The sequence below is a fragment of the Rhipicephalus sanguineus genome, chromosome 3, assembly GCF_013339695.2.
Source record: "Rhipicephalus sanguineus isolate Rsan-2018 chromosome 3, BIME_Rsan_1.4, whole genome shotgun sequence".
Taxonomy (NCBI): Eukaryota; Metazoa; Arthropoda; class Arachnida; order Ixodida; family Ixodidae; genus Rhipicephalus; species Rhipicephalus sanguineus.
The window spans coordinates 4,819,597-4,846,030 of record NC_051178.1 but is presented as its reverse complement, the minus strand read 5'-3'; the positions used below and the strand labels follow the sequence as shown (position 1 = coordinate 4,846,030).

Genomic DNA, 26,434 nt, shown 5'->3' with positions numbered 1-26,434 from the left:
CGTCGATGGCAGCTAGAAAATCGTCTTGTCTGTGTCACACGCAGTTGTTGGGAGAGGGAGCCTCGAGAAACAGTCGGCGTCCGCATGATGGCGGTGACTCTTGTAACGGATTTCAAAGTCAAATTCCTGCAAACGTAGCGCCCATCGCGCAAGTCGGCTACACGGGTCACGGAGACTAACCAACCAACATAGTGAATGGGGGTCAGTATTGACTGAAAAGTGCCGCCCGTAGAGATATGGGCGGAACTTATGGACAGCGAAAACCGCAGCGAGGCATTCTTGTTCAGTCGCGGTGTAATTCTTCTCGGCCTTGCTCAATGAACGACTGGCGAAGGCAACGGCATGCTCGGCGTCATCGAAGCGCTGGATGAGAACAGCGCCGAGACCTATTCCACTCGCGTCGGGGGGCACTTCTGTTATGGCAGAAGGGTCAAAATGGCGCAATATGGGTCCAGAAGAGAGAAGGAACTTAATTTGCCGAAATGAAGAATCACAATCCGCTGTCCAGACGAAAGGCTTATTCTTGCGCAGCAATGAAGTCAAAGGGTATCAGGGAACTTGGGCACAAACCGTCGAAAGTATGGTTTAGGAGAACTTTTTGTTGGGCAAGTTGGTGAACGTTCATAATTGATTTTTAAGGCGCAAAGCAGGACAAACACAAGAAAGGACACGGGAGGCGCTCCGTCCCGTGTCCTTTCTTGTGTTTGTCCTGCTTTGCGCCTTAAAAATCAATTATGAACGTCGAAAGTATGAGCGAAGACCGAAGAAACTTCTTAGTTCGCGTTATGATTGCGGTTGTTGAAAACTGCTAACTACAGCAACCTTCTAAGGGTCTGGCCGCACACCATGCTTGTCCACGAGATGTCCAAGTACAAGCGCTTCTCGTTGGCCGAAGTGACATTTCTTCGAGTTCAAAGTAAGGGCAGCTTGTTCAAGGCACGTGAAAACAACGCCAAGTCGATTATTGTGTTCGGCAAATGTGCGACGAAAAACGACGATGTCGTCAAGGTAACATAAACCATTTCAGGTCGCGCACTACCGTATCCATACACCTTTCAAACGTCGCAGGAGCGTTGCACAAACCAAACGGCATGACATTGAATTCAAAGAAACCGTCTGGTGTGACAAAAGCGGTTTTCTCTCTGTCGACGGAAGGCATGTGTATCTGCCCGATCGGAGGTCCACAGATGAGAAGTAGGATGCGGAATGATGACAGTCGATAACGTGGTCGATACGGGGGAGTGGATACACATCCTTTTTCGTCACAGAATTGAGGCGCCGGTACTCTACGCAAAACCTCCAGGACCCGTCTTTCTTTTTCACGAGGACGACCGGCGCAGCCCATGCGCTAGCAGAATCTTGGATGACGCCCTTGGCCAACACGTCGTCGACCTGTTCAGCGATCACCTTGCGTTCCGATGCGGACGCTCGGTATGGTTTCTGCCTTATGGGATGCGCGGGCCTCGTGTCGATCCTGTGGCGAGCCCGCGTATTTGGAACACGAACTTTGGTAGCGTCCTGGGTGAAATCAAACAATGAAGCATGCTTGCTAAGGACGCTGAGCATGGCTTGACGCTTCTCGGAGGGCAGTGGCTTGTTGACCATATTCAGAAACGGTGACGAGTCTTCAGGAACACCAGGGCCAGTCTCATGCGCTCTAGCTTCGTTCGAGGCGTCATTACTTAAGGCGTCTATGCTGAGGCTGGTATCAGCTTCAAACGAGGCAAGTCGCATACCGCTGGGTAGCACAACAGACTGGTTTGATCAATTTGACACCCACAACGTACTTGTTCCACAGTCCACAGAGATAATACAACGAGGTGCACGCTAACCTTTCTTCGCAATGACCGAAGGCACGGGCTCAACAATAGCATCAAATGCATCGGTGTCGACTCCACCAACAGTAACTTGGACGCTGGACAAAGAACGAGCCGGTGACACGGAATCTTCAAGGAAGGCGAGGGTGCGCGAACAGATAGCAGGTTGGTCGGCAAGAGGCGAGAGGAAGAGCTCGCCAGTACTGCAGTAAAGAGTGGCACCGCACTGTTGTAGAAAATCTAGTCCAAGAATGACATTACGCGTGGATATAGCGAGCACTGCGAATTCGGCTTGATACACTTTATCAGATAAATGAACGTTCACGGTGCACACACCAAGGGGTCGGAGCAATTCTCCACTCATAGCACGAAATGTGTTATCGTTATCCCACCGAAACATCACCTTACGGCCTGATTGGGTTTTGAAGTCCATGCTAATAACGGAGACACTCGCTCCCGTGTCTTCTAAAGCCAGGGTAGTAACATTGTCTACAGAAACACAAATTTTGTTATGACACATGGTGACTGGCGGAGAAATAGGGGTGTGTAGCTGAAAATGACTGGCGACCTCACCTCCATCGGTCGCGCCGCCTAGTTTCCCGGCGGCGGCGACGTGAGACGTCGCCGAGAAGATGGGAACCTTCGGTGGCCCGAAGACGGCGGCGTCAAGCTCCGCACAGAAGGCGGCGAGTCGCTGCGGCAATTCACCCGATGGTTTATCCTGCTGTGAGAGTCAGAAGGCCAGTATGTCCCGTCAACGTGCTGACTGTTGCGCCGATTGTACGCGGTCGCTCGTAGGACGGTGGGGACGTACGACGGCGATGAGTACAAAATCGGGCGACGTGGCCGCGGACGCCGCATTGGAAGCATATGGGGCGCTCACGGGACGCACTGATATTGTCTGTAGAAAGATGAATTGCCCGGCTGTCCCAATCCTGAGAAACTGCAGGTGGTCTGCGTGCGTAACCATCATACAGCAGGTAACTCGGATGCGCATTCATAGAAGGTCTTGGCACTGTAGGACGAGGTGCGAAGTTGTAGGCATCAAAGGAGACGGCGTTGATGGATGTCGCGCCAAAGTCGCAGGGAGGAAAGGGCTCTTGGGCCTTAGGAGTCGGGAAAGAAGCCGCCTCACGTCGGTCGAGCTCTACGCGCTCTACTTGCCGAATCACCGACGCAAGGTGGGATGGGGATGGAAGCACGTCGACACTGGCGACATTTGTTACGTTGGCCAGGCGTTGGAACTTTGGTGTAATTCGTCGAGCTTTCAGAGCTTCAATTATATGGCAGTGTATAATGACGTCACTTACAGACTCCAGACTGTCTCTTGCTATGAGGAACTGGTACATGTCCTCCGCGATTCCTTTTAGAAGATGGCCGACTAGTCCTCTTCTGTCATCCGAGGGTCCAGGGCCTTGCACAACCTGAGCACTTCCTCAATATACGTCGCGCAGGTTTGCCCGGGAACTTGAGCTCGCTGCATGAAAGTTTGCTCCGAGCACTTCTTTTTAGCTGCGCGATCTCCGAAGCACTTTTAACACGAACGTGTTTTATGCGACATTCATGACGTATTTCCGTCACGGAAGTACGTCAGCAAAATTAACGGCATCATATGGCAAAGAAAAAAAACTATAAGAAAGCGTTCCGTTGACGGGAATCGAACTTATGACCTCTCGGTCCGCAACGATGGCTGGCGGGCGGTTAGCCCACTGAGCTACCGCCAGACTTTTTTTTTGTCTTTATTGAAGAATGTAACATTCAAACAAAAACAAATACGTCCCCACTAAGCTTCAAGCTTAGTGTTATAGCTTAAGCATAGTATGCAACATGCCGCACACGCTTAAAATGGTTTCAGATGGCACAGGTCGTCCATAACATTCAGTAGTTCATCATCGTAACAAAGTTTTGCAAATACTTCTCGCCACTTGCACAGTTGTTCAATAAAATAAATACGAACTGGCCGAGCATCTAAATCACAATGCCTAACTGCCATACGGCTTCGCCATATACTGTGCAAGCCAAAGAGAAAGAACATATCGTATTTTAAAAGTCCCGGTTCTATTGCTAAGAACCAAATCCCCATTGGTGTAAGTGGGAATTCTTTCTTAAGTGTTCTTTGGAGAACATCCCAAAATAAAAAGGCGTCCCAGCAATCAATAAAGACGTGCTCTATCGACTCTGGTTTTTGACAAAGTAAGCAATTGGATCCCCACGGTAAAAAGTCACCTCTTTGCTCTAGCCACGTTTTAACCGGGAGCGTATCTGTGTGTAACATAAAAGAGAACGTTTTAACTCCGGCTGGTACGATCATTTTTTTAACTCTCTTCAAAACGTCTTCTCCTTGGCCTCCACTATACATAGATCGACACAAAAGAACAGGAAAAATACTTTCAATCAAATCTCTCGTCAAACGCTTTCGAGTGACATTAGACAGATAATCCAAACTAAATCTGGCACTGACAAATCTAAAAGCCAAAACAACTTCTCGCAGAAAGCTACTGACACCATGACGGAGCTCATCGTGTGAAGTAACAATAAAGTTTGGCAAAGCTGATGTAAGTCTGATTTGAAGGAATGTCCGTAAAAATGGGTCGCACTGGTCACGTAGAAAAAGAAATCTTGAAACAACTTGCCGCAAGAATAGGTGCGGTAAAACCAATCCACCTCTTTTTAGTCTTAAGAAAAGGTTGTTGCGGCTTGTCCGTTCATACTGGGACTGCCACACGAAAACTGCCAATAGCCTATGAATCCTCTGAATATTGATCCTGGTGCATGGCAGTACTTGCAACAGGTAGACCAACCGCGATACCAAGAAGACGTTGCATATTGTCGCGCGTGCGAAGACACATATATCACCTCCACCCCATTTCTCCGTCAGAACAGAGAGCTCTTTGGTTTTTTTTAGCCCACAGGTCATCGTTTTACCGATATTTGTCTAGTGGCACACCGAGATAGGTATTAGGCTTATTAAACCATTTCACTCGTTCGTAGACCGCAGGGGACACTTCCCAATTTCCATGCCACAAGCCGGCACACTTGTCTAAGTTTACAATGCTACCGGTAGCATCACAAAGCCTTCGCACAACGTTCATGGCAATGGTTACGCTCTCCTGATCGCTGCAAAATACGGCATCATCAGCATATTCTAATATCCTCACCTCACACGCTCCTAGGTGAAAACCTTGAATATTTGGATGTTTTGTTATGGCTACACAGAGGGGTTCTAGGTACAAAGCAAATAATAATGGTGAAAGTGGGCACCCTTGCCTTACAGATGAATATACATTAATTCTTTCAGTTAACTGGCGGTTCACAATTAACTTTGTTGAACAATTGTCGTAAGCCATTTTAACACCCTGAAGTATCACAGAGCCAACGCCAACGTGTTCTAACATCCTAAACAGAATGCTATGACAAACTATATCAAAAGCTTTCGCTACATCAATTTGCAACATTGCAACTCTTCTGAAGTCAGCGTCACAACGCTCCAATATGCTTCTTGTTTTATGAATATTCGTAAAAATTGACCTTCCTTTTATTCCACACGTTTGGTGTGGGCCAACCAGTGTACATATGACTGTTTGCAACCGCATCGCTCGAACTTTCATTAGTATTTTGTAGTCAACATTAGTCAATGTTATCGGCCTATAGCCTGACACATATTTTCGTTTTTCAGGGTCTACACTTTTTGGGATCAGTACGGTATGCGCTTTCTTGAATGAAGGTGGTAGACTACCTTTGTTAAAAGATTCAGCGAATACCTTTTGCAGTAAGGCGGCCAACTCTGTCTTGAAAGCTTTGTAAAATAATGCCGTTATTCCGTCTGGGCCAGGAGATTTTCCGTTATGCAAGCTGTCTATAACTGTTTCTATCTTCGCCGCAGTTATATCAGCCGATAGACTTTCTGTATCTTCGGTACTAAGTGTTGGCAAGGAACTTAGAAAGTCTCTTTCAAAACGTTTTTCTTCAGGGATACGGTTAGAAAATAATTCGGGATAATATTCAGTAAATGCCTTCTTTATGTCTCCCGGTTCACTCGTTAACTTGCCATTCTATTCGATTTCTGTGATGTCTTTAGCACGCGCATACTTCTTTTCTGTAGCCAAAAATCTTTGGTTTGACGTTTCATTTGCGAGTAACCTGTCAGCACGAGCCCTTACAACCGCACCTTGAAATTTTGTGACATCGATAGCCTCGAGTTTGTTTTTAATGTCTCTAATGGCGTCACCATACGTTCCAGGACTTTCTGTTTCTGCTTTGCTCTATTCCTCAAGTAAGTTCTTTAAACTATTCTCTTCAGCTCGTTCCTCGTATCGGATTTCTGCAGCTCTTTCCATGGCGCCCATCTTTACTGCAGATTTAAATGATTCCAAATTTTCCGACCAGTTTGTAAACGCTCGAGTGTTAAGTTTCTGGAGTTCTTTTTGGATGCAACTGACAAACTTATCATCGCTAAGTAGTTTCACATTAAGCTTCCAGAGATCCCATATTAATGTACGTTGAGGAGCTTCCTTTGTGCCTAAGGAGAACATAACAAGTGAGTGATCACTGAATGAGACTTGTTCAACACCATAACCAGCACATACATTCGCCAGCTCTAATACCACATAGGCTCTGTCTAATCTTGCGTGACTAGAACCCTGAAAATGGGTATAATGACAGTGCAATCCTCCTTTAGCGAAGAAAGCAACATCCTGAAGCGAATATTTCTCAATCCTCTCTCTTAGGTAATTAGCACTATCATCTTTTAAATCTAAGTAGCTAGATCGATCATCTGCACTGAGCACGCAGTTAAAATCGCCAAGGACAACGAGACGCCTATTTGCGTCAAAATAAGGGCACAATTCCAGGAAAAACGATAAGCGCTCACGAGGGTTTGTCGGCACATACGCACAGATTACTCTGAACTTTGCCCCCTCATAGGTAAAGTCGCACAAAACAAACCGTCCACACGTAGGGCTAACGACTGTTTCATCAGCAATGCCTAAACATCTCTTAATATTGCACACTCTGCGGAAGTACCTACTGCGTGGCTAACGCACACGTTATAACGCGCACTGAACTGAGCGACCATATGGTCGGTTCCACTCTCACTTTCCACCTTTGTCTCTTGGACAGCAAGTATGTCCAAGTCCTTTTCCTCAATGAGACGCCTGACCTGGCACTGCTTACGCCTTGCAGCCAATCCACGCACGTTAAGCGTGCCTACTCGAATTTATGCACACAGAAGCGCCATTGTCAACACAAGTGAACCGACATATACGATTAACTCAACACCAGTAAGCGTTCAGGCTCAACGCCGAACGCTCACTTTCTGCGTCGTTCGCCGCGCACAGGCGACGAAGACGCAGATCGAGACATGGCAGATGTATTGCCCTTTTCGCTGCTGGCCTTGAGCAACGGACGCTCACGGCGTTGCTGCTTACGGTCGGAGCCGCCCTCGTTCGGCGTGGGAGCGTCCTTCCTCGTACGCTTCGACGGCGCCTCGCTGTCCTCCGCCAGGTCGCAGCGTTCCTGTTCCTCTACCGTGCCTTGAGTCATCTTCTTGTCGGTGGCTTCAGGTTCTCCCGGTGACTTCCCAGCACACTCCAAATGTCCACCTGGCTCGCGATGAGGAGAAACTTCATCCTTTGTAGGTGCCGTAGACTCTGCCTCATCAGCGTCCATGATGTGCTCGTGGCTGTCTTCGACAGCAGGAGACGCACCAATGACGCTGGCGTATGTTCTAGCACAGTCCTCCCTAACATGCCCGAAAGCGCGACACCCAGTGCAGCGCGGCGTCTGACAGTCACGTCTGATGTGCCCACGCCTCCGGCACCTCAGGCAGGTCGGTGCTCGTCCAGGCACAACAACCAGTACAGAGCCGCCGTAAAACTTGAACAGATGCGGTAGCTCCTCCACCGTCACGCCTTCTTTCAGGACCATCCGCACAACTCGCGTTGTCGATTCTGCGCACTCGAAGCCAGGAACATGCCACTCGTCAAGGCGAACGTCCTTCACTTCACCAAACCACGGCCGCTAAATAAAAAAGAGGTGCGGCCTGCCGAACGCTCTTTTGCGCCGGTGACAGCGCTAGTTCTTGCTCCCGCCGCCGCAGCGCTGCACAACGGTAAAGAAAGCCCGCTCGCACAGGCGGCCAGCCGGCTGCGTGCATTCGTTTCAGTGGTCATTACAGTCGCCTCACGTTGATCTGTGATTGTATTTCGGCTATTTATGTGCAAGACACGCCAGATGAGGTAGCAGTATGGTTTCCTTTGCGGTTATTGCTATTATACGCGAGAAGGGCATGCTCCCATGAAGACACACCTATAAGCGTGCTGTACAGCGCCGCTGCCAAAAGATAGATGGATGAATGTAAAACTTTATTGGAAAATCTTTTTTTTTTTTGCTGCTTGGAACAAACGTTCTCCACTGGTGTTTGCAGATGTTCTAAAAAGTTTGAATGCTCTATGTTTTGTTATCTGCGTGGAGGAGTTCCTCACTGGGGGGGCTCTTTTTTTTCTAGAAATGCGTGATTACTTTCTGTTCCTTTAGGGAAACTAGCGTCACATGGAGTATCTGCCGCGTATATAATTTCTAAATCATCTTCTATTGCTACTTGGCGTTGCATTAATATGTGCCATGTTTATTTAATTGACGCGAGATTCAAACATGAGTTATCATTGAACTGCGTTATTGAAACAAGGTAAATGCAAGCATATTGCACATATTGTTCCCAAATGGCAGGTTGGCCAAGTTGGCGCGTATTCGCGTCTTGAAGAAGCGGTGCAGTTAAACAAAACGAACAAAAGAAATGTAGGGAAGACACACAGCGCTGTACTCCGAGTTAAAGGTTTATTGAAAGAAAAGCATCAAAGTGATATGCGAAAACCACCCACTTCAAAAGGGGGGAATTTCAGAAAATTGTTTGTCATGTTTGTCATACACTCAACAACACAATAGCTATTTTCTGTGCGTCATCATGATTAATATTGCCTACAAACGCAGGACCTTGCGAGACAGAGGTTTTCGCGAAAGCCTAAGCACATTTTCCAAAGAGCTGTTAATGTCGCCAGCCCAGTTCGCTAGGAGGGGTCGCAGAAGCTTTGTTAGGAATATTTCACACAGCTCCTTACTGTGATCAGAGTCAGTGCACTTAGCACACCACATGAGTGGACAAACCGTGAGGTGCGGAAGCACAGCACGCGACAGAACTTTGCACAGCTGCCCGCAGCGACGAACTTTGGTAGACTGTAAAGCTAATTCTACAAATGTACACAAAAGCTTGCATAACCAGACGGCTTGAGGTCGCGGGTAGGCCAGGCCACCTTCGTCAAGGCTGGACATGAACTGGTAGGCTCCGTCCCGGGAAGCAGTTCCTTTGAGCCGGAGCTTGCACTCAGGGCATGCTACCTGTAAATTTTCATAAGAGCAAAATTGCGTTATTACTGCTATTTACACGCTTTACCAAGCAAGTTCCTATATACGAAGAGCAGTCATGGGGAAGTTTACCTTTTTCTCGCATATGAAGGCCAGGTACCCAGCCAAGTATGCAAGTGGTGCGAACTCAATGGTGGGAGGGACCACATCATGCTTCATGACATGTTGCAACTTCCACAACACTGCCAGGGCTGTGTCCGGTATAGCCGGGCTTGCCGGCGCAGTGGCGAGGTTCCACCCTTTCAGCGGCGTCTTGCACTCTGAGCTTGATGGTGCATTCCCATTGCTAGCAGCCTGTAATATACCGACCTGCGCACCAAAATGTAATTGTTTGTGATGGCACTTTTGCAAAAGTAAATATGCCGGACAGAAGAATTCTGACACTAACAGTAAACGAACCTTCAACAGCTTCTCTGCTGTAAATACAGCCGCTCTTGCGTCAACTCTGTCATTGCCGCCATTGAACTGCCGGAAGCAGCTGAAAACCGACTCCACTGGGTCGCTGTTGAGCCCACGGGTGAGCACGTACTTGAATCTGCAGGTTAAAAAGAGAAATAAACAACACGAATTACTTACATTTTCAAAGAAGCCATTACATTTAGTGTAGATAGTTGAAACGTTCCATAAGCAAGTCAATTTCTACGAAACGTGAGCTTACCCCAAGTGCACCAGCATGTACTCCACGACGGCAACCGTTGATCTAGTCGTCATAATGGTAGCTTCGTATGTTTCTCTAGTGAGTGACTGCCCGGGGCCTTTCATGCTTTCACGTCTCACATCTTCGAGATAACCAATGAAATCTACTTCAAGCCATGCCAACCTGTCGTCTTCAGCTTTCACAAATGGCCTTTCCCTCGATTTCCAACTTGAAATATCGTGCAGTTCATACCACAATCCAACGTACTTCATCAATGCGATTGTTGACCCGCAATTCTGAAATAAGGCAGCCTTGTCATGTGACCGCGGATTTTCTTTAAGGTACTCGAGGATGGCGACTACCGCAGACGAGAAGATCAATGTTGCACGGCAGACCTTCATCTTTTCAAGATTGCTAGGTTCGACATGAGACCGGCTCAGTAGCCGCACTGGCTTCACCAGCATATCTTTTTGGATGTTAAAGAGCATCTTCAAGAAAAAACCTCCTCTGATTGGCTCTACACCGTCGGTCATTTCTCTTTCAAGGAAGTTGGTTCGCAGGTTTTTGATGAGGTGGCTAGGATCGAATGATAAGAACAGAGGATCACCTTCGCGCACAGGATGTGGAACAACATGTTGGAGCGTGTTGTCGTCGGACATGTCTCGAAACATGGCAGCGTTTGTTTGGTGATTGTCGGTGACGATACGGACGATTCGAAATCCTATTTCTTCAACGGCTTTCATTACTGAGCGCGTGAAGAGCAGAAGCTGATCGTGCTTAAGATTTTTTGTGAAGAAATAGCCTACTGGAATTACATAAGGTGTAGAAAGTCCACGCAGAACAAAGCAAAGCAGCCTGTTGGCTACCACAGGGCTACGTTCTTCGACTTGATGATGGACATCGACGAGCCCGAAAATTTTGTCCACTTGCCGATCGTAAATCACTTTCTGCTGGATCGTCATTTCATCTACTATAAGGCTGCAGTAGGGCTCTTTCTCTGAAAGTAGGCTGCGCCTCTCCACTTCGAGCCTTTCTCGGATCAGGCTGGTTACTCCGGTTTCACCACTAGATGAGCCGACAAACTTCTGGAGCGTAGACCGGCAAGGCAGCCTGAGAATCCTTCTCGCTCTCACGTGCTCGTAACCTTTACGTGACGTCGCTTTCCATAGCACACATTCTCGCACTGTGCTCTCTTGCCATGTTGGTCTTGCTTTGTTGAAATTATTGACTTGCCCAAGAAGAAATTCCGCAGACTTGTCACCTTCTGATGCTGCCTTTTCAATATCAATTATCGCTTGCACCGCTCGGTCCTCCTTGTACTTGCGCAGCATTTCCTTTAAATTATCACATTCTTCTTGCAGCGTTTGCAAGCGCTCATTAGTTCTGGTGGCACGCATTTGGTGGCGATGCGAGCTTTTCTTACTCTCTGCGATGAAGCTCGCGAAATCAAAAACTGTCTGGCACTCTTGCGTTTTAACGCGGTCTTTCACGGCAGAACTCTGTAGGCTGTCGTCCAGTACAGAGAGTCCTTCCGCATTCGATGCCGTTTCAGTGACTACGCTGTCTTCGGGAACTTCTGTTCGCAAGTGATGAACTTCTTTTTTTGAGCTTTGGCACTCGGCTGGGGCAGGCGCAACGCGAACAAGTGGTCTACGTTTCAACGAGGGCACGGGCAGCTTGTACGCGGGATATGATGGGAATATGGTCGGCACGGCTGTCGGTCGCAGCGCCTTGCGCTTCAACCCTACCTTGAAGTCATCCTTCTTGAAATGGACCGAACAGATGACTGCCCTTGAGTTGGGTATCCACTTACTGCCTTTGTGGTCGCCCTGCCGAGAAATGTTTCGTAGCCAGGCATCCCGAAGTTGTTCCTTTGCGGGGAGCTCGTGGAAGGAAATGTCCGAGTTCTTCGCAGTCCCTGATCTGCACCGCGGCACACAACAGGTCTTCGGCATCGTAGCTATCGCAAAATGACTGATCGCCTTAAGCTCTCACTAATAGAAATAACGCAACAAAAAGCCACATCTCTTCTTCCTCTTAAGCAAGCGCACGACTGCTCCTTTGTGGCAAGAGCGCTTGCTTGCGCTCTCCTAAGCCAACGCCCCGAGCGTTCGCTTACATGCGGCCGTGGCTTACCGTTGTGCAGCGCCCCTGCGGTAGCGTCTCAAAAGTCTGCATGTCACGCGTTCCCCCATTGAAAACGCACCCATTCGGCAGGCCGCACCTGTTTTTTATTTAGCGGCCGTGACCAAACTCACTCAGAACCTTTCGAAGAGCCTCTCCCGGAATGTGGAAAGGCACCCAGTGAATCTTGAGCGTAATTTCTTGCTTACAAGGGTCAATGATTGCACAATATCCACCCTTCACACGTAAGCCACCTTTGGCGAGCACGGTGTTCTTCGCCTCTGGCGTTTGGAACTTGACAAGCCAGACATGGCTCATCTGAAACGCACCTATGCCGCTGACAGCTTTGAGCACTCCGGCTTCTTCAAGTGGTTTTCGAAAGTCTTCGATTCGATAGGGTTGCTTCGAAGGGTCTCCGTGGAGAAAAACACAAAGATTCATACCTTCACCTGTCGGCAAAGTCGGCAGTAAAAAGAGGTAGCCCGGTGGCGGGCGCGAACCAGCTTCATCCCGGCCAGCGTCGGCCGTTTGTTCACCTCGCAGAGAGTGAGCCATCCCGCGTCTGGTCTAGTCTAGCGCCAGAGGTGGAATGAGCTACCGCCAGACACATTACGCAGGCGACATGAACGCCCCTTTTATCTTTTACACTTGCCTCTCACAGTGACCTTGGATGGATGGATGCTATGAGCGTCTCCTTGATAAAGGGGCGGTGACATCTGTGCCACCAGGCTCGAAAAAAAAAAAACGCGCCATTGCAACAACCGTTCCATTCGGCGCGTTTCCAATACAAGTTTATTTCGTCAACGCTTTAACACACCGTGAGGTGGCGGTTTTAGCGTAAGCCTCGCTCATAGCATCCATCCATATCGATAAACAGCTTTCCGACGCTCGCCTGGCTGTCGCACCGCGTTCCCCGCTCGCCCTGTGAGAAGTAACGGCCAGGTTAGAGGGAAGACACGACGCGCGTAGTGTTTCTCTTCGCACTTCACGACGCTTTGAAGGAATGCATATCGAGTATCAGTGTTTTCTAATGTGCTTGTTGATGTCATCTTTGCGCGGGATTCACCATATGCGAAGTTCACGTAAATGTTAAGAACTTCAGCTACCGCAAGGGTTAAATCATGATCGTGGGCGTTTGTCATCGGCACGGAGATGTGCCAATAGGCGTCAACGTGAGCGCGATGCGTCCACATCAAGGGGTGCTCTATCTGCCAAACAACAGTAGGCATTGTACAAGCTCTCATATACCAGTGCACTATAAACAATAAACTACTTCTGTGACGACACGTTTCACTTTCGTGTTATACCGATTCATTTGACGGAGGGATCAACCAACCATCTTTTTTATTTCATCTACGAACGTCTGCCACGTCGTCAAGCTTTTTTCACGGTTTTCAAGCCATGAAGATACGGTTCCCTTAAGGAAGAGGCCTACATTGTTCAGCTGTCCGGTAGCATTCCAGCCATTAAACCGACTCGCCCGTTGGTAAAAGCTGAGCCATGCGTCGGCATCCTCCCCAGGTTGTCCGGCGAACGTTCGGGGCTCCATGTAGTGCTCCAATGGAATACTGGAAGCAGATGGCAGCTTGCCGTTCTTGTCGTCAGAGGCCATCGCAGGTGGCAGGCCAGCAATTCGTGGACTTCGGCGAAGCTCCACGTATTGCACCTCAGCGGTCGGTGCATCGTCGTTCGTCGGGGGCGCCCTTAACGTACCCAGCACCTTCCACCAAAAAGTGTTACGATGGGGTGTGTTTATTTACGAATGAAAGATGAAAGGGACGAAGGGTTGCCGCGCCGACCCCGAGTTGCTTCAACGACAGACGCACTTCGTTCTCCTCTTCCTTAATCTCCATTCTCGCTTCAGCATCACAATACCAACAAGTTTACTGAGTTCCCTAGGTGTGTGGTGTATAAGATTCCGCTTAGCTGCAGCCGCTTCTACGTAGGGCAAACTGGTCGCTGTGTTAGCCAGAAATTGATGGAACATAAGAGATTGCTAACCGGAGGCTCATCGTCCAATCCATAGGCGTGCGCAGGGTTCCCCATAAGGGGGGGGGGGGCAAGGGTTCATCGCAACGCCCCCCCCACCCTACTAAGTCAATGTATCAGGCAGATTTTGCGCCCCCCCCCCCCTCGTAGGTGACAAGAAGGTTCAATGTGCGGGGCAGATTTTGCGCCCCCCTTTAGGTGATTAGGGGGGGCGGCCGCCCCCCCTGCCCCCCTGTGCGCACGCCTATGATCCAGTCTATCTTTACATTTTTGAGAGTGCAAGTTCAAGTCAAAATTTTATTATTGCGCGATTTCGTACCGGCACAGGAATGAAGAAACGCGTTCCATGGTTGAAGTCTCGCATATCGATAACAGCGGATGTGCGTGCGTGAGATTAACCTGCATAAAGAATAAATCAAGTGTCTGAATATTTACCTCATGGTTCGCCTATTGCATAGGCGTGCGCAGATAAGTTTTCCTGACTTGTTTCTTCTCCGCCGTTGTGCGCCTTTTCAGTTGTTATTCCCTGTTGTGGTGTCTCTCTTGTGTCCGCGCTTGCACGCCCTGATTGTTAAACATGAATACTCAGCTCTCTGTTATTATAAGCCAGGGCTACCTATTAGCTCCGCTGTCTCTTTAGCATTGCACCTCCAGTCAAGCTGCGCCCGTTTCTTGGCTCATTTAATGCAAAATAATGCAGAACCTTTGGGCAAAATCGTGGCTTGGTGCATAACGTCACGTAGGTGACATTTAGCTGGCCGGTGCACAGACGAGCAGAAAGACAGACCCCGACGGCAATAAAACTAAGGATAATTTATTGGGGCTGGCTTGCGCCCGAAAGCAAGCTCAAACACACTGCTCGACGACAGCGAAAAAAGAAAGAGGCCAGAGGACCTGAACGGCGGCTGACAGAATGCCCGCCGGTGGGTGTGACGATCCCTTATCAATCCGTTTGTTGCAGCACATCCGGGCATCAAGCTGGCTTGCGGATACAGTTCAATACATACAAAACGCGGATAAAGAAAGCAATTAGATCAAGTCCGCTTCTTTTTCCAAACACGCGTGGCACTGCCCCTCCGGGAGACAGAGCATCGTCCGATGCTAAAAGAACACACTAGTCACAAAGAAAGGAAAATTGCTAGAAACTAATAAGAGCGCAGTGATGAAAATGTCTCTTAGTCTCCTATCGTTCAAAAAAGTCGCTTGGAGTCGCTTCGAGACACCATACATGTCATCGTTCGCGATGATCTGCGCTGCTGCTACCGGGTGCGCAACCAGAAACCTCATCACTCGCTGACGTCGTGCGGGACGAGGTACAGCAAGCGCTCACGACACTTCTTACCACCGAAACGGCCTCGGCTACACCGTCACGCATCCAGAAGCCAGGAGTTCACATCTACGCCACCGCTTTGAAAGCCCAATCAAGACCAACCGGCTGGCGACGAGAAACCTACGCGCCACAACATCGCATGCAAGCTGGTCCGCTACCGCCAGGCGCGCGGCAGCCCAACCGTTCAGCTACGTACCCGCCAACGGCACCACTTAACAATGACGTCTGGAGAACTCCAGATCAACGACCGCTTTGTTTACATTGCGGTGAGGCCGATCACCTTTTGCGACACTGTCCTTATCGCCTGATGGGCCTTCGCGGATACGACATCAACGCCCCACCACCCCTTCCCGGCCAACGACCCCGAGATATTGAGGCATACCAACGAGAGGCCGAAGACTCCGCCCCCCGTCGCTTAAGGTGACCGTCCCCCACCTCTCATTGCTCGCCATCGCCCTATAGTGGGAATTCGAAAGGCAGATCACCCAGTCCCCATAAGGGAAACTAACGCCAGCGACGTCAGGCTGTGACGCGCCGCTCTCGAGCGAAGACCGGGAAACCCTCCAGCGACCCCGACGCAATCAGATGACTCGACTGAAAGCACCGCTTCGACAAAGTCCGACACTACGACGATCAGAATGGATTCCGCAGAGCTTCCTCAAGATGCTTCCACCCGGCGCAGTCATTACTACGCGAAACGACATACTGCACAGTCGGTGACCAATCGAAATCGAAGCTGGACCTCAAATGCCGATTTGCAGGTCACCCTCGACGGACGTCCAGAAGCCGCGCTGGTCGACACTGGGGCCGACTACTCCGTCATTAGCGGACAATTTGTTAACCGACTTCAGAAATTGAAAACCATGTGGGACGGCCCGCAAATACGCACAGCAGGAGGCCACCTGATCACGCCTACCGGACGATGCACAGTGCGAGTGGCTGTTGACGGTCACAGCTACACTGTGAGCCTGTGATTCCTTAAACAGGAATGCTCTCGCGACCTGATCCTGGGGATGGACTTTCTGAAGGAAAACGGCGCAGTGATCGACTTCCAGACGAAAACCGTAACAGTGACAACACAGTCCGCAGCAGTACAGAGAAATCGTCACCGCGCCCCATTCACCATCCTCGACGACCAAGCAAGCATCCCGCCAAGTACAAGCGCCATGGCCCTCGTCGAAACCGATGTGCTATCAAGTGGTGATGTGATCGTGGAAGCGAACGTGCAGCTGCTTCTAGATCGCCACGTTTGCGTCGCGCGTGGGGTCGTCCAGCTACGTCAGGGCAGAGCAGCTGTGCTTATCACCAATTTCAGCGCGGAACATAGGCACCTCAACAAGGGCACAACGGTCGCTTTCTTGGAAGACTTAGCTGAAGTAAGGTACGCACTAGCGCTCTCTGACTTATCCCAAGAAGCGCCATCGATGGCTACCAATGAAACAAACTTTGACATTAACCCTGACCTGCCACAAGAAAAGCGGGAGCAGCTACGTCGCATCCTCTTGGATTACAGCGAATGTTTCGCAGTGTCAACAAGGATCCGACAAACGTCGTTAACGAAGGATAGCATAATTACAGACGAATCGCCGCGTCCTGTCCCTGCCGAAGTCCCTACCGCGTCTCAGCCCGGGAACGTGACGCAATCAAGGGACAAGTGGAAGAAATGCTCCACGACAACATTATACAGCCCTCGAAGAGCCCGTGGTCTTCACCCGCGGTGCTGGTGAAAAAGAAGGACGCTACCTTAGTTCTGTATCGATTATCGCCGCCTAAACAGCGTCACCAAGAAAGGCGTCTACCCGCTTCCGAGAATCGACGATACGTTAGACCGACTCTGCGGCGCCAGGTATTTTTCGTCGATGGACTTCAGGAGTGACTACTGGCAGATCGAGATGGACGAGAGGGACCGTGAGAAGACCGCCTTCATCACGCCGGGTAGACTTTACGAGTTTAAGGTTACGCCGTTCAGCCTATGCTGAGCACCTGCGACATTTCAGCGTGTCATGGACACGGTACTGCCCGGGCAAAAATGGCAAGATGCCTCGTCTACCGTGACGACGTCATCGTTTCCGCACCCCCTTCTACGAGCATCTTCACAGGCTGCAGACCGTACTAGAGGCGAGCGATATAGGAGTCGGAACTCACTCTCAAACCGCAGAAATGTCATTTCGCCTATGAAGAGCTACTTTTTCTAAATACACGTGGCACTCTTGCAGCTCGTGCCGGTAAAAAAGTTTAGCTGTTTTGCCCTGATGTTCCGCTGTCTATGGATCGGCCATATCAAACTCGGCACACAAGTCCTACGACGCTCTGGTAAAACCCTGTAAAATGGGAATTCGTCGCACACAGAAGGCGGCGAATGCTTGTGAGCACGAGACAACGCTCGTGAAGCTAAAACGATGAAAGCTGCAGTCCTACTCTTCTCGCATTGTTTAACTTGTGAATAAAATTTTCTGAAATAATAGTTCAGTTGAGCCACTGATTCTGTGGCCAGCGGGGACATGGTTTCGTTCCATAAAGAAGGAAAAAAAGAAAATCAGATGAAAGTACCAGTAATCGTTTTCATCCCTTGTGCAGGCTAAGGCGCGGCCGCCGGCATGCTGCGCAGCGGCTCCCTGCTTGTCCTGGTGGCGGGGCTGGCGGTCTGCCTCGACCTTGAGAACCTCCAGAGGTCATCCCACTTCCCCGGCTCCGGCGGCGCCTCTCCTCAGCAGGGCCAGCAGCACCACTACGGCGTCACCAAGCGGACCTCTGTTCCCCGGAGGGACCCCGAGGAGCTCCACAGGCGGCCCCTTGTGGCGCCCTCCAGCAGCAGCCCAGAAGAGAGACTCTACTACCGGCTCCTTTCCAGCCGCATGGCTCGGCTGCTCCCCGCGCTCTTGGGCGAACAGCAGCAGAAGCAGTACGCCGGAGAGACTCCCATGGTCGGTGCGTCCTCCTTCTTCGACGACGACGACGACGACAGCCGCAATGCTGGTCGCGCAACCAGCCACGTGGCAGATGAGGACGCCGGAGAGGAGGGGCAGGGAGACGAGCAAGAGGCCGACCAAGTGATGATGTACCTGCCCAAGAGACGCGTAGTGCACTCCACGGCGGGAAGGCTGCAGGAGCCGCGATTCGGTGAGAGACGGTCAATTAGGAAAACGCTTAGCTTGTTGCCAGCTCCTTCATGTGATGAAATGAATGGGAACAGGACAAACGTTCCTATTGGGACATCCACACCGCAACTCGTCAATTGAACGATCTCTGTGGTGAGCGATGTAACTAATATATGACAGAAAAAGTTAATAATTGTTGTGGTTTAACGTCCCAAAACCACAATATGTTTATGAGAGACGCCGTAGCGGAGGGCTCCGAAGATATGACCACCTGGGGTTCTTTAACGTGCACCTAAATCCAAGGACACGGGCCTCTAGCACTTTCGCCTCCATCGAAAATGCGGCCGCCGCGGCAGGGATTCGATCCCGCGACGAGCACTTTAACCACTAATCAACCGTGGCGAGTGACAGCAAAATTTGACAATGACAATGGTGGTCTAATGGTAAGGGTGCTCGAGTGCTGAGCCGAAGGGTGCGGGATCAGATCCCGGCCATGGCGGCCGCATTTCCAACTGAGCCGAAGATGCTTGAGGCCTGTTTACGTAGATTTCAGTGCACGTTAAGGAAACCCTAGGTGGTCTAAATTTCCGGAGTCCTCCACTACGGCCTCTCTCACATTCAAATCGTGGTTTTGGACGTAAACACCAGCAATTAGTATTAACATAGTGAAAATGCCTGCCAAGTGCAGACTACAGCGCGATATCAACAGTGGGTATTTGGAATTCGTAGTAATCTGGCAGGAATGAAAGCGTCCGCCGTCTTGGTAACAGCGTAACCCTACTTGATAAGCAGCTGAACATTAATAGGCACACTGTCCTTTCCGCAGGGTAGTATACAATTATAAATACTGCAGATTTCTTTTTGCAACAAAAAGGTATTGGGCAGCAAAAGATACCTCACCGAGCAGCTTCACGAGGCAGCTGTCCATGCGTTTACAAAAGTAGGAACCACGAAAGGCGCGTAAAATGAGCGCGCACGAAACATACAATCGTACAAGCCACTTCATCAAGCTCACAGAAGACTCATTTTAACCTTGCAAGAAGCAAAATTAAAATGCACCTTAGTAAAGCACTTTGTTGTTGAATCTAACATTCAATAATCAGCGTCATCTTTCAGCGATCATCAGCATCGCTAATCATTGCGCTGACAATGCCACGCCAGCGGCGGAATGCAATTAGGAATAATATTGTCACGTGGTCGTGAAAATGAAGAAGGAGACAAGAATACTGGAAAATATGAAACTCTTTATTTGGATCAACCCGTGCCCGGAAAATGAAAGTTCAAGATACAAGCGATACACGCTGTGTGAACTGATAGCAGTCGTCGGCCATCGAGTAATCTGCGACGCGGTGAAGCGTGTCGGTATGTACACATGTGCTATCGAAGGTTCCAGCGTTATCGCTTGTCGCCGCGTGCACCCAAGGATAAACTCTAATGTCCGCGTTGTGCGCGTAATATTATCGGAAGGTTCTAAAATAATCTGGCCAGGGTGTCGGAACGAAACGTTTTTCGTTTCGGTTTTAGTTTCGTTGCACCGCAAAAAGTTCCGTTCCGTTTCTGTTCCGGATTGAAAAAAAAAGTGCCGTAATGGTTCGTAACGGCTTTTTTTTTGTATGCAAAAATTAGAAGTAAAGGCAATCATGAAAAACATTGGATTTGTGATGTAGTTACTTGCCCTCCTCTTAAGAAAGTGCGACAAGGGTAAAACACGTTCTTCAGAGGAGTGGAAGTAACTGTACCACGAATTCCTACCAACTAGCACAAACCAGTATTAATTTCAAAGAGTATTTATTTCCTGAAAAGACAAACACAATTTTTTTAGTGGGCTCAGTGCTTTCTGTCAAGCGAGTGAGCACGATCTCAGAAGCAGCACGTCAATGCGTGTACTCTCTGATGTGCGAGACCGCTGCTCTGATAGAAAGATAGCCAGGCCTGCGCGAAATACGCAGCACAGTCACAGCGAAAGCTGGAAGAGCGGACTTTGTAGATACCATTGTAGAATCTTTTGGGGCAACTAATACAAGTACACATGCAAGGTACCCACTACGCCATAAATCATCACAATTTTTCTGAAGTAGCGAAGTTCCCAATATGCCATTTTTCGTCATTCTTGTGAGACTCGTGGTACCCGCTGCACATCTGTAAGGCATTATGAGCACTTCGTGCTGTGGCTGATGATCAAGTATTATGGCTGGGAACTTTGCAGAGGGTGGGAAGCAGTGTTGCGGAATGGGCGCCTCCATTCCATTCCAATTCCAGTCTGGCGAATTAGAACTTGCCGCAATTCCATTCCTTTCAATTTCTCGAAATGAAAAAAATTAGCCCATTCTCACTCCAGTAATGTCCTAGGAGTTCAATTCCATCCTTGTAATTCCTCAACGTAGGAAAGGCTCCTTGATAGTTTTATCGACTTAAGACTGAACGCCCCATAAAGCTGATGTCATCAGATGCATAAAGAACTGAAACAGCACGCATAATACGTTACCAAGGCCGAGGGATAGTAGCTTGGTGACATATCTCGTGCAGTACAACCACCCTACTAATTCCCATAGGGGCAGTTCTCCCGCTACCTATAGTATTTGCATGGTCAGCGTGTTTGAACGAATGGTGGTGTTTTAATATTGTTTAAGCCTAAATGTGCTAATGCTAAAATGACGACATAGCCTATTTGTTTGCTGACAAAAGTAGTATTCAAGAAGGCTAAGCAGTTGTGCCACGCGTATGGAGCGGTCGGGAATAGTGTGAGCGCTGACTGTGTAGTTCATCTTCATCTGTACAGGAACCATTGTAATCATCATCGTTTGTCACGCGGGCTGCGCCGCTTTGGGCTCACGCCGTTACTACATTGAAAGATGACCTTTCGATCACCGTACTCGACGTCGTCTCATAAGTCGTGGAGGTGCTGTGGTTCCCACGACCTCTTGCTCTACCGGTCACCCCTTGAGCTCCGAGGTGTCAGCGCTCACAATAAGGAGAAAACTAAGATTTGGTTAATGGGGAAGAAAACCCTCTAGATCTGCTGGTATTAATCGGAAGAGTGTACCGCTCGGGCACCTTGTGCCTTTGCATCGAATACGGAACGCTGGGCCGCACTAGTCAGCACTTACGCTTGTCAAGCGCACCTCGCAAGCACGGATGGGGTGAGGACAACTTTCTGGGTTCACCTGTGCACAGGTATGATATGTCTTCCTTGTCGCAAAGGTTATTTACGTGTGTCAGGTACTAAACTGCTCGTGAGATAAAGATCAGGCTGTGCATAGAGTATTCGCCACTTTCGTGTGGGGGTATCAATGGGAACCAACGCGCAGAAATCATTTGTTTTCTCCCTTCTGTATTTGCTGAGATAGTGCATTTGTTTGTACACTAACTTATGCCTCGGTTTCTGGTAGGCGCGTTGCATAAAAATGTACCGTGCTTGTAATTAGCGAAGCCATTGAAAAAATACTGCATTATTGTTAATTTCGAGGCTCTGACTTACTAATGTTTGAAGTTTGAAAAGCAGGACGTAGACGTGCTCTATTTTCGGAAAAAGACGTAATGCTATTCCCATTCCATGCCATGCAAAAGGCGCCTAATTCCATTCCTCCAAGAGTTGTCCCCATTTCATTCCGGGATCGGGAAAATGTGGAATGATTCCAGAGTGATTCAAATTCGGGTGGGGCAACTCCGCAACACTGGTGGGAAGCATTAAAGCAGGCCTTAAAGTCTCCGTTCACGGGAGGGGAGGGGGGGGGGGGCTCAGAGGGTGGCGACCTACATACATACATACACACATACATACAGCCCCTTCTAAAGAAATGGAAGCCCCCCCCCCCCCCCAAGCTCCCCGTGACTTTAAGCCCTGCATTAAAGCACACACTCTTTGCGCTATTAGCATTGTCTGATGATTGGATGTTATTTTCCTTTTCTGCCACGCTATATTACATTGTTAACGCGATTCCTTGCCCGACATGACACCTGTATAGGGTGTTTTTGTGAAAGCGTTACAAGCACCCGCGTGGCACTTGAAGACTCGACTGCCACACAGACGGCGCCGGTTAAAATCCCATCCGATCCTAGAAATTTGTTTCTCATTTAATTTTTTCTTATACCACGCGATAGCGGTCACGGACAACGGCCGCGGCGGACAACTATGGTGCCAAAGTCACTGTTGTGTTTCATAACAGGTTTCGCTGTAACAAACTTCAGCGCCGACAATGCCCCCTGCATTTTGGCCTGCGTGACAGGCGCGCGAAAGTCAACTTGAGTTAATATAAACATAGCTGGTTGCCACTGTTTTAGTTTTTCGCACAATTTGAACATATCTTTGCTTTGGAATTCCTGCCTGAGGTTCGCGCTAATACTGTACCCTGAGATATGCATAACTGCTCACGTTGCATGAGCTCTGTTGTACCGGATTGCGAAGTTTTCTCGTGAACCGAAAAGCGATTGAAAAAAATTTGGTTTCACTCCGGAACGAAATAATAAATAAAGTTTCGGTTACGTTTTCGTTCCGGTCAAAAATATAGTTTCTTTTTTCGTTTTTCGGTTTCGGCTTTCGTTCCGTTCCGACACCCTGAATCTGGCAGGTTCCCACTCTCTCGGGCGTGGTTTGCGCATGGCCGTAGTTACGCGCGTAGGGGCATAACAATTATAAAAAAGGAGCGCGTGTGGCAATACCTTACCGCCGGTATTAATTAATCTGAGCAAAAACTATGCATAAGAATGGAAACTTGAGCGAGTTGGTAGGCGTTCATCCTTGGTTGGAACAGCGCAAAAAAAAAAAGGAAAGTGAAAGAAACTAGGCATCCATTCTGCACAAATTGATGTTAAGATCATCTGGATTCATAACATCGTAAAATACCATATATTTATAGAAGTTCATTGCAGAATTCTGAATTTCTTGCAAATCACTCGCAGACATCCCTTTAGTCCTTTGACGAATTGTTCCGCATGATCACTGCACATGATTTCCATTTAGATATTCGATTATTGATTCGTGTTCTATACAAATTGTGCGCTCTATTTATAAATATTACGCTCAAACGGATTTGTTTTATTTGATTATATCTGCAAAGTAGTTCAAGCCCAATTTGGGCCCTAGCAAAAGGGGCAAATGTGCACTAAAAAGGCAATACATAAAACATATTCACATACAGTGCTTCGAAAACAGAAAAAAGACTGATTGCCTAATTCCTACAGCCAAGTAAAATGAATGCAGTTAAGTACAGCAAAGATAATGCAAAGAAGATATAAGGCAAGATGCAGAATATTATAATATAACCTAACATGAATCCTGAAGATTTTAGAATGCCTGTGTACATTGTAGTGATGACAGAGCTAAGGAATTTTACTAGTTAATTTTGCACGGGAAAAACGAGAACTTGGAAAGGTTAGTTCTGGTGCTATACGGTGTTAGCCATCCTGATGCCGGTGCCTTATATTTGGTGACGTCAGCGGTGTTAGGTAAGGTGTAAGAAGGTTTATTTGGTCAATTTTTCGTCGTAATTGTAAGGATTTTATTTCATATAGATTCATTAGTTGAGTCGAGGAGTCAGTTTGACGACATTTAGAATACATACATCTTACTGATTTTCGTTTTATCATCTTCAATGTTTTGATGTTCATATCAGTATAAGAGTCCCAGGCGATGAATGCGTACTCGATAATGTAAACATTTCGACAGAACTCTGTCTGGCTGGGTGGAATATTTAGGAGGTTGATATGGCTCCAGCCAAGTTTAAGAGAGCCCGACGTTTCGGGACCGATTCGGTCCCTTCCTCAGGGGTTGACTGGTTTGGTCATGGAAGCTTCTCCCCGACTTGTTCCACCGCGGCTCCGGATTTCGCTTTCCCTCACGTTTCGAAGGCCGTGAACGTAAACCGAGGGCATTGTTCCCAGGGACCGGTTCACATTTGCCGGCGTGTTTTGAATGTGCCACGACTCGAGCAAGAGCCTCCTTCCCAGATTCCTTTCTGTTTCCAGAACAGAAGCGCCGTCGAAGTCGATCTTATGGTCGTGCTTTTCACAGTACTCTGCAAGAGCGCTGCGTTGCATTTCCATCTTCCTGACGTTGTTCTTATGTTGGCGCATTCTTTCTCGGAAGCACTTGCTCTCGCCTTAAACTTGGCTGGAGCCATATCAACCTCCTAAAGTACTCGATAATGTGCCTCATAATGGATCAATTGACTAACAGTTTGACGTCAGGTAGTGCGTGTTTTACCTTGTGCCGCTAAGCCGTAGCTTACGAAAGGCGTATGTGCAAATGTTCGAAATGTGAGCGTTCCAACTTATTGTATAAATTATCCTGGCGCTAAAGTGTTTGTAATGCGTTACCTTCGTTAGTCGTTTTGATGGAAAACTATATGGAAAAAATAAAATGTCTTTCTTTCTCATCTATTTCAAAATACCGTTTTTTTCAGCATTAAGTTGCAGCTTCCACTCTTGGCACAGCATATGTATTGCCACGCCCACGTCTTGTTTTATTTTGATGTATTCGGTTTGACCAGCAAGCTCGGTTGCCAACACTCGACGCTGACCGAGCCACAGTGTCCGAGAAGCTTCGCGATTGTAGTAAATCGCTTTGTTAAGATTGCGCGCAGGACGCGAATAGTCTAGATTATTCCAGAGTTTGCGCGACCACCAGTGATAACAGTGGAAAGTTCGATGCGTGATGTATAAAAGACGGCGCATCCCAGCCATGGAGGAGTTCTTCGACGGCCACTGCTATCAGTGTACACAGGTGTCCACTGTTCAAGGGAAGACCGGAGCGCGTGTCGCCTGCTCGGCGGCCGGCGGCGGCAACTAGTTTCGCGCAGGAGCAGTGAGCGCTGTGGGCGGCACTCGTTTTTCGTCTGCTACAGTTGCGGCCGCGCTTCGGCTCGTCGCGAAGCGCTGCTAAGGTCGCACCATCTTGAAAATAGCCGCTTTCCTTCGAACGTGAAGGAAAATGACGGGAATGATTTATAATCAGACAAGTGTCACCTGACACATCAGCAGGATTGACCCTGCCGTCTTTCATTTGCTTTCTCGTTAGATAACGCATTTTTGCTTCGAGGAAGCATTTCTTTGTGCGTCAATTGCGGTGATTCCACGATGGCTCGAGCGCCACATGATGAAAGGCAGCGTGTTGTTGAACTGTGGCCAGGAAATTACAGTCAACGCGCTATTGCAAAACTAACGCACAGACCACTTAAAACAGAGAACAGAATTGTTCAAGCGTACAAAGTCGACCGACGGATAAAGGACGCTCCTCGGAAGCCACGGCGTCGAGCCACGAGCCACGCGGAAGACCTTGCCATCGTAGCTGCTGTGGGCGACAGGCCTAGGTCTTCTGCTCTGGAGATTAAGGTAACCCTTGGACTGAACGCTTCGAAGACCACTGTGAAGCGCTGCCCATACCAGGCACGTCTGAAAAGCCAAACAGCGGCACAGAAGGTCCTCGCCGCATCACCAACAAGGACAAGCGACTTCAGTTTGCCCAGCGCCGCGCAGGCTGGATTCAGCAGGACTGGAAGAAGGTCATCTTTACGGACGAGGCGACTTTCACGACCTGTTGGGACCAGAAGAGGCGCATTTGGCGCCCTGACTGCACTCGGTAATATACGCCTGTACTATATAGTAGCTCCTTGAACGAAGCTTTGTTTCAACTATAGATGGTTAGAAACATATGTATGGTGCTCTGAATACCATAAAAAAATATGCAGCATCATTTATAGAACACTACCTCTTACGCAGAGCCTATGACGGTAGATAATATAGAAAAACTGCTCTCAAGTAACTGATATTTGAAGAGTAGATTTAATAACACATGGACGATATTTTCTGGTAGCAACATACAATGGTAGCTAATATATACCAATGATATCAGCGATGACACATTACGTTGCATTTCAGGGGTCTCTTATGTCGCAAATATAACAAACCTTGAAGAGCAGTGTCAGTTATTTCGCTTAGAGTTTTATGAAGATATATGTAGTTTCATTACTTGGAAGGCTTTGCATGGCACCCGCTGGACGCTAGATGTCGGAGAAACAGTGAA

At 48.6% G+C, this 26,434-nt stretch overlaps 1 protein-coding gene across 1 annotated transcript in view; it reads left to right on the top strand.

The window, feature by feature from the left end:
• Positions 1–26,434, top strand: part of LOC119386420 (uncharacterized) — a 254,618-nt gene that overhangs the window by 40,107 nt on the left and 188,077 nt on the right. The window contains exon 2 of the mRNA XM_037653728.1: positions 17,894–18,436. Coding sequence (XP_037509656.1) covers positions 17,914–18,436 — 523 coding nt within the window. The 5' untranslated portion in view covers positions 17,894–17,913. The remainder of the gene's footprint in view (positions 1–17,893; positions 18,437–26,434) is intronic.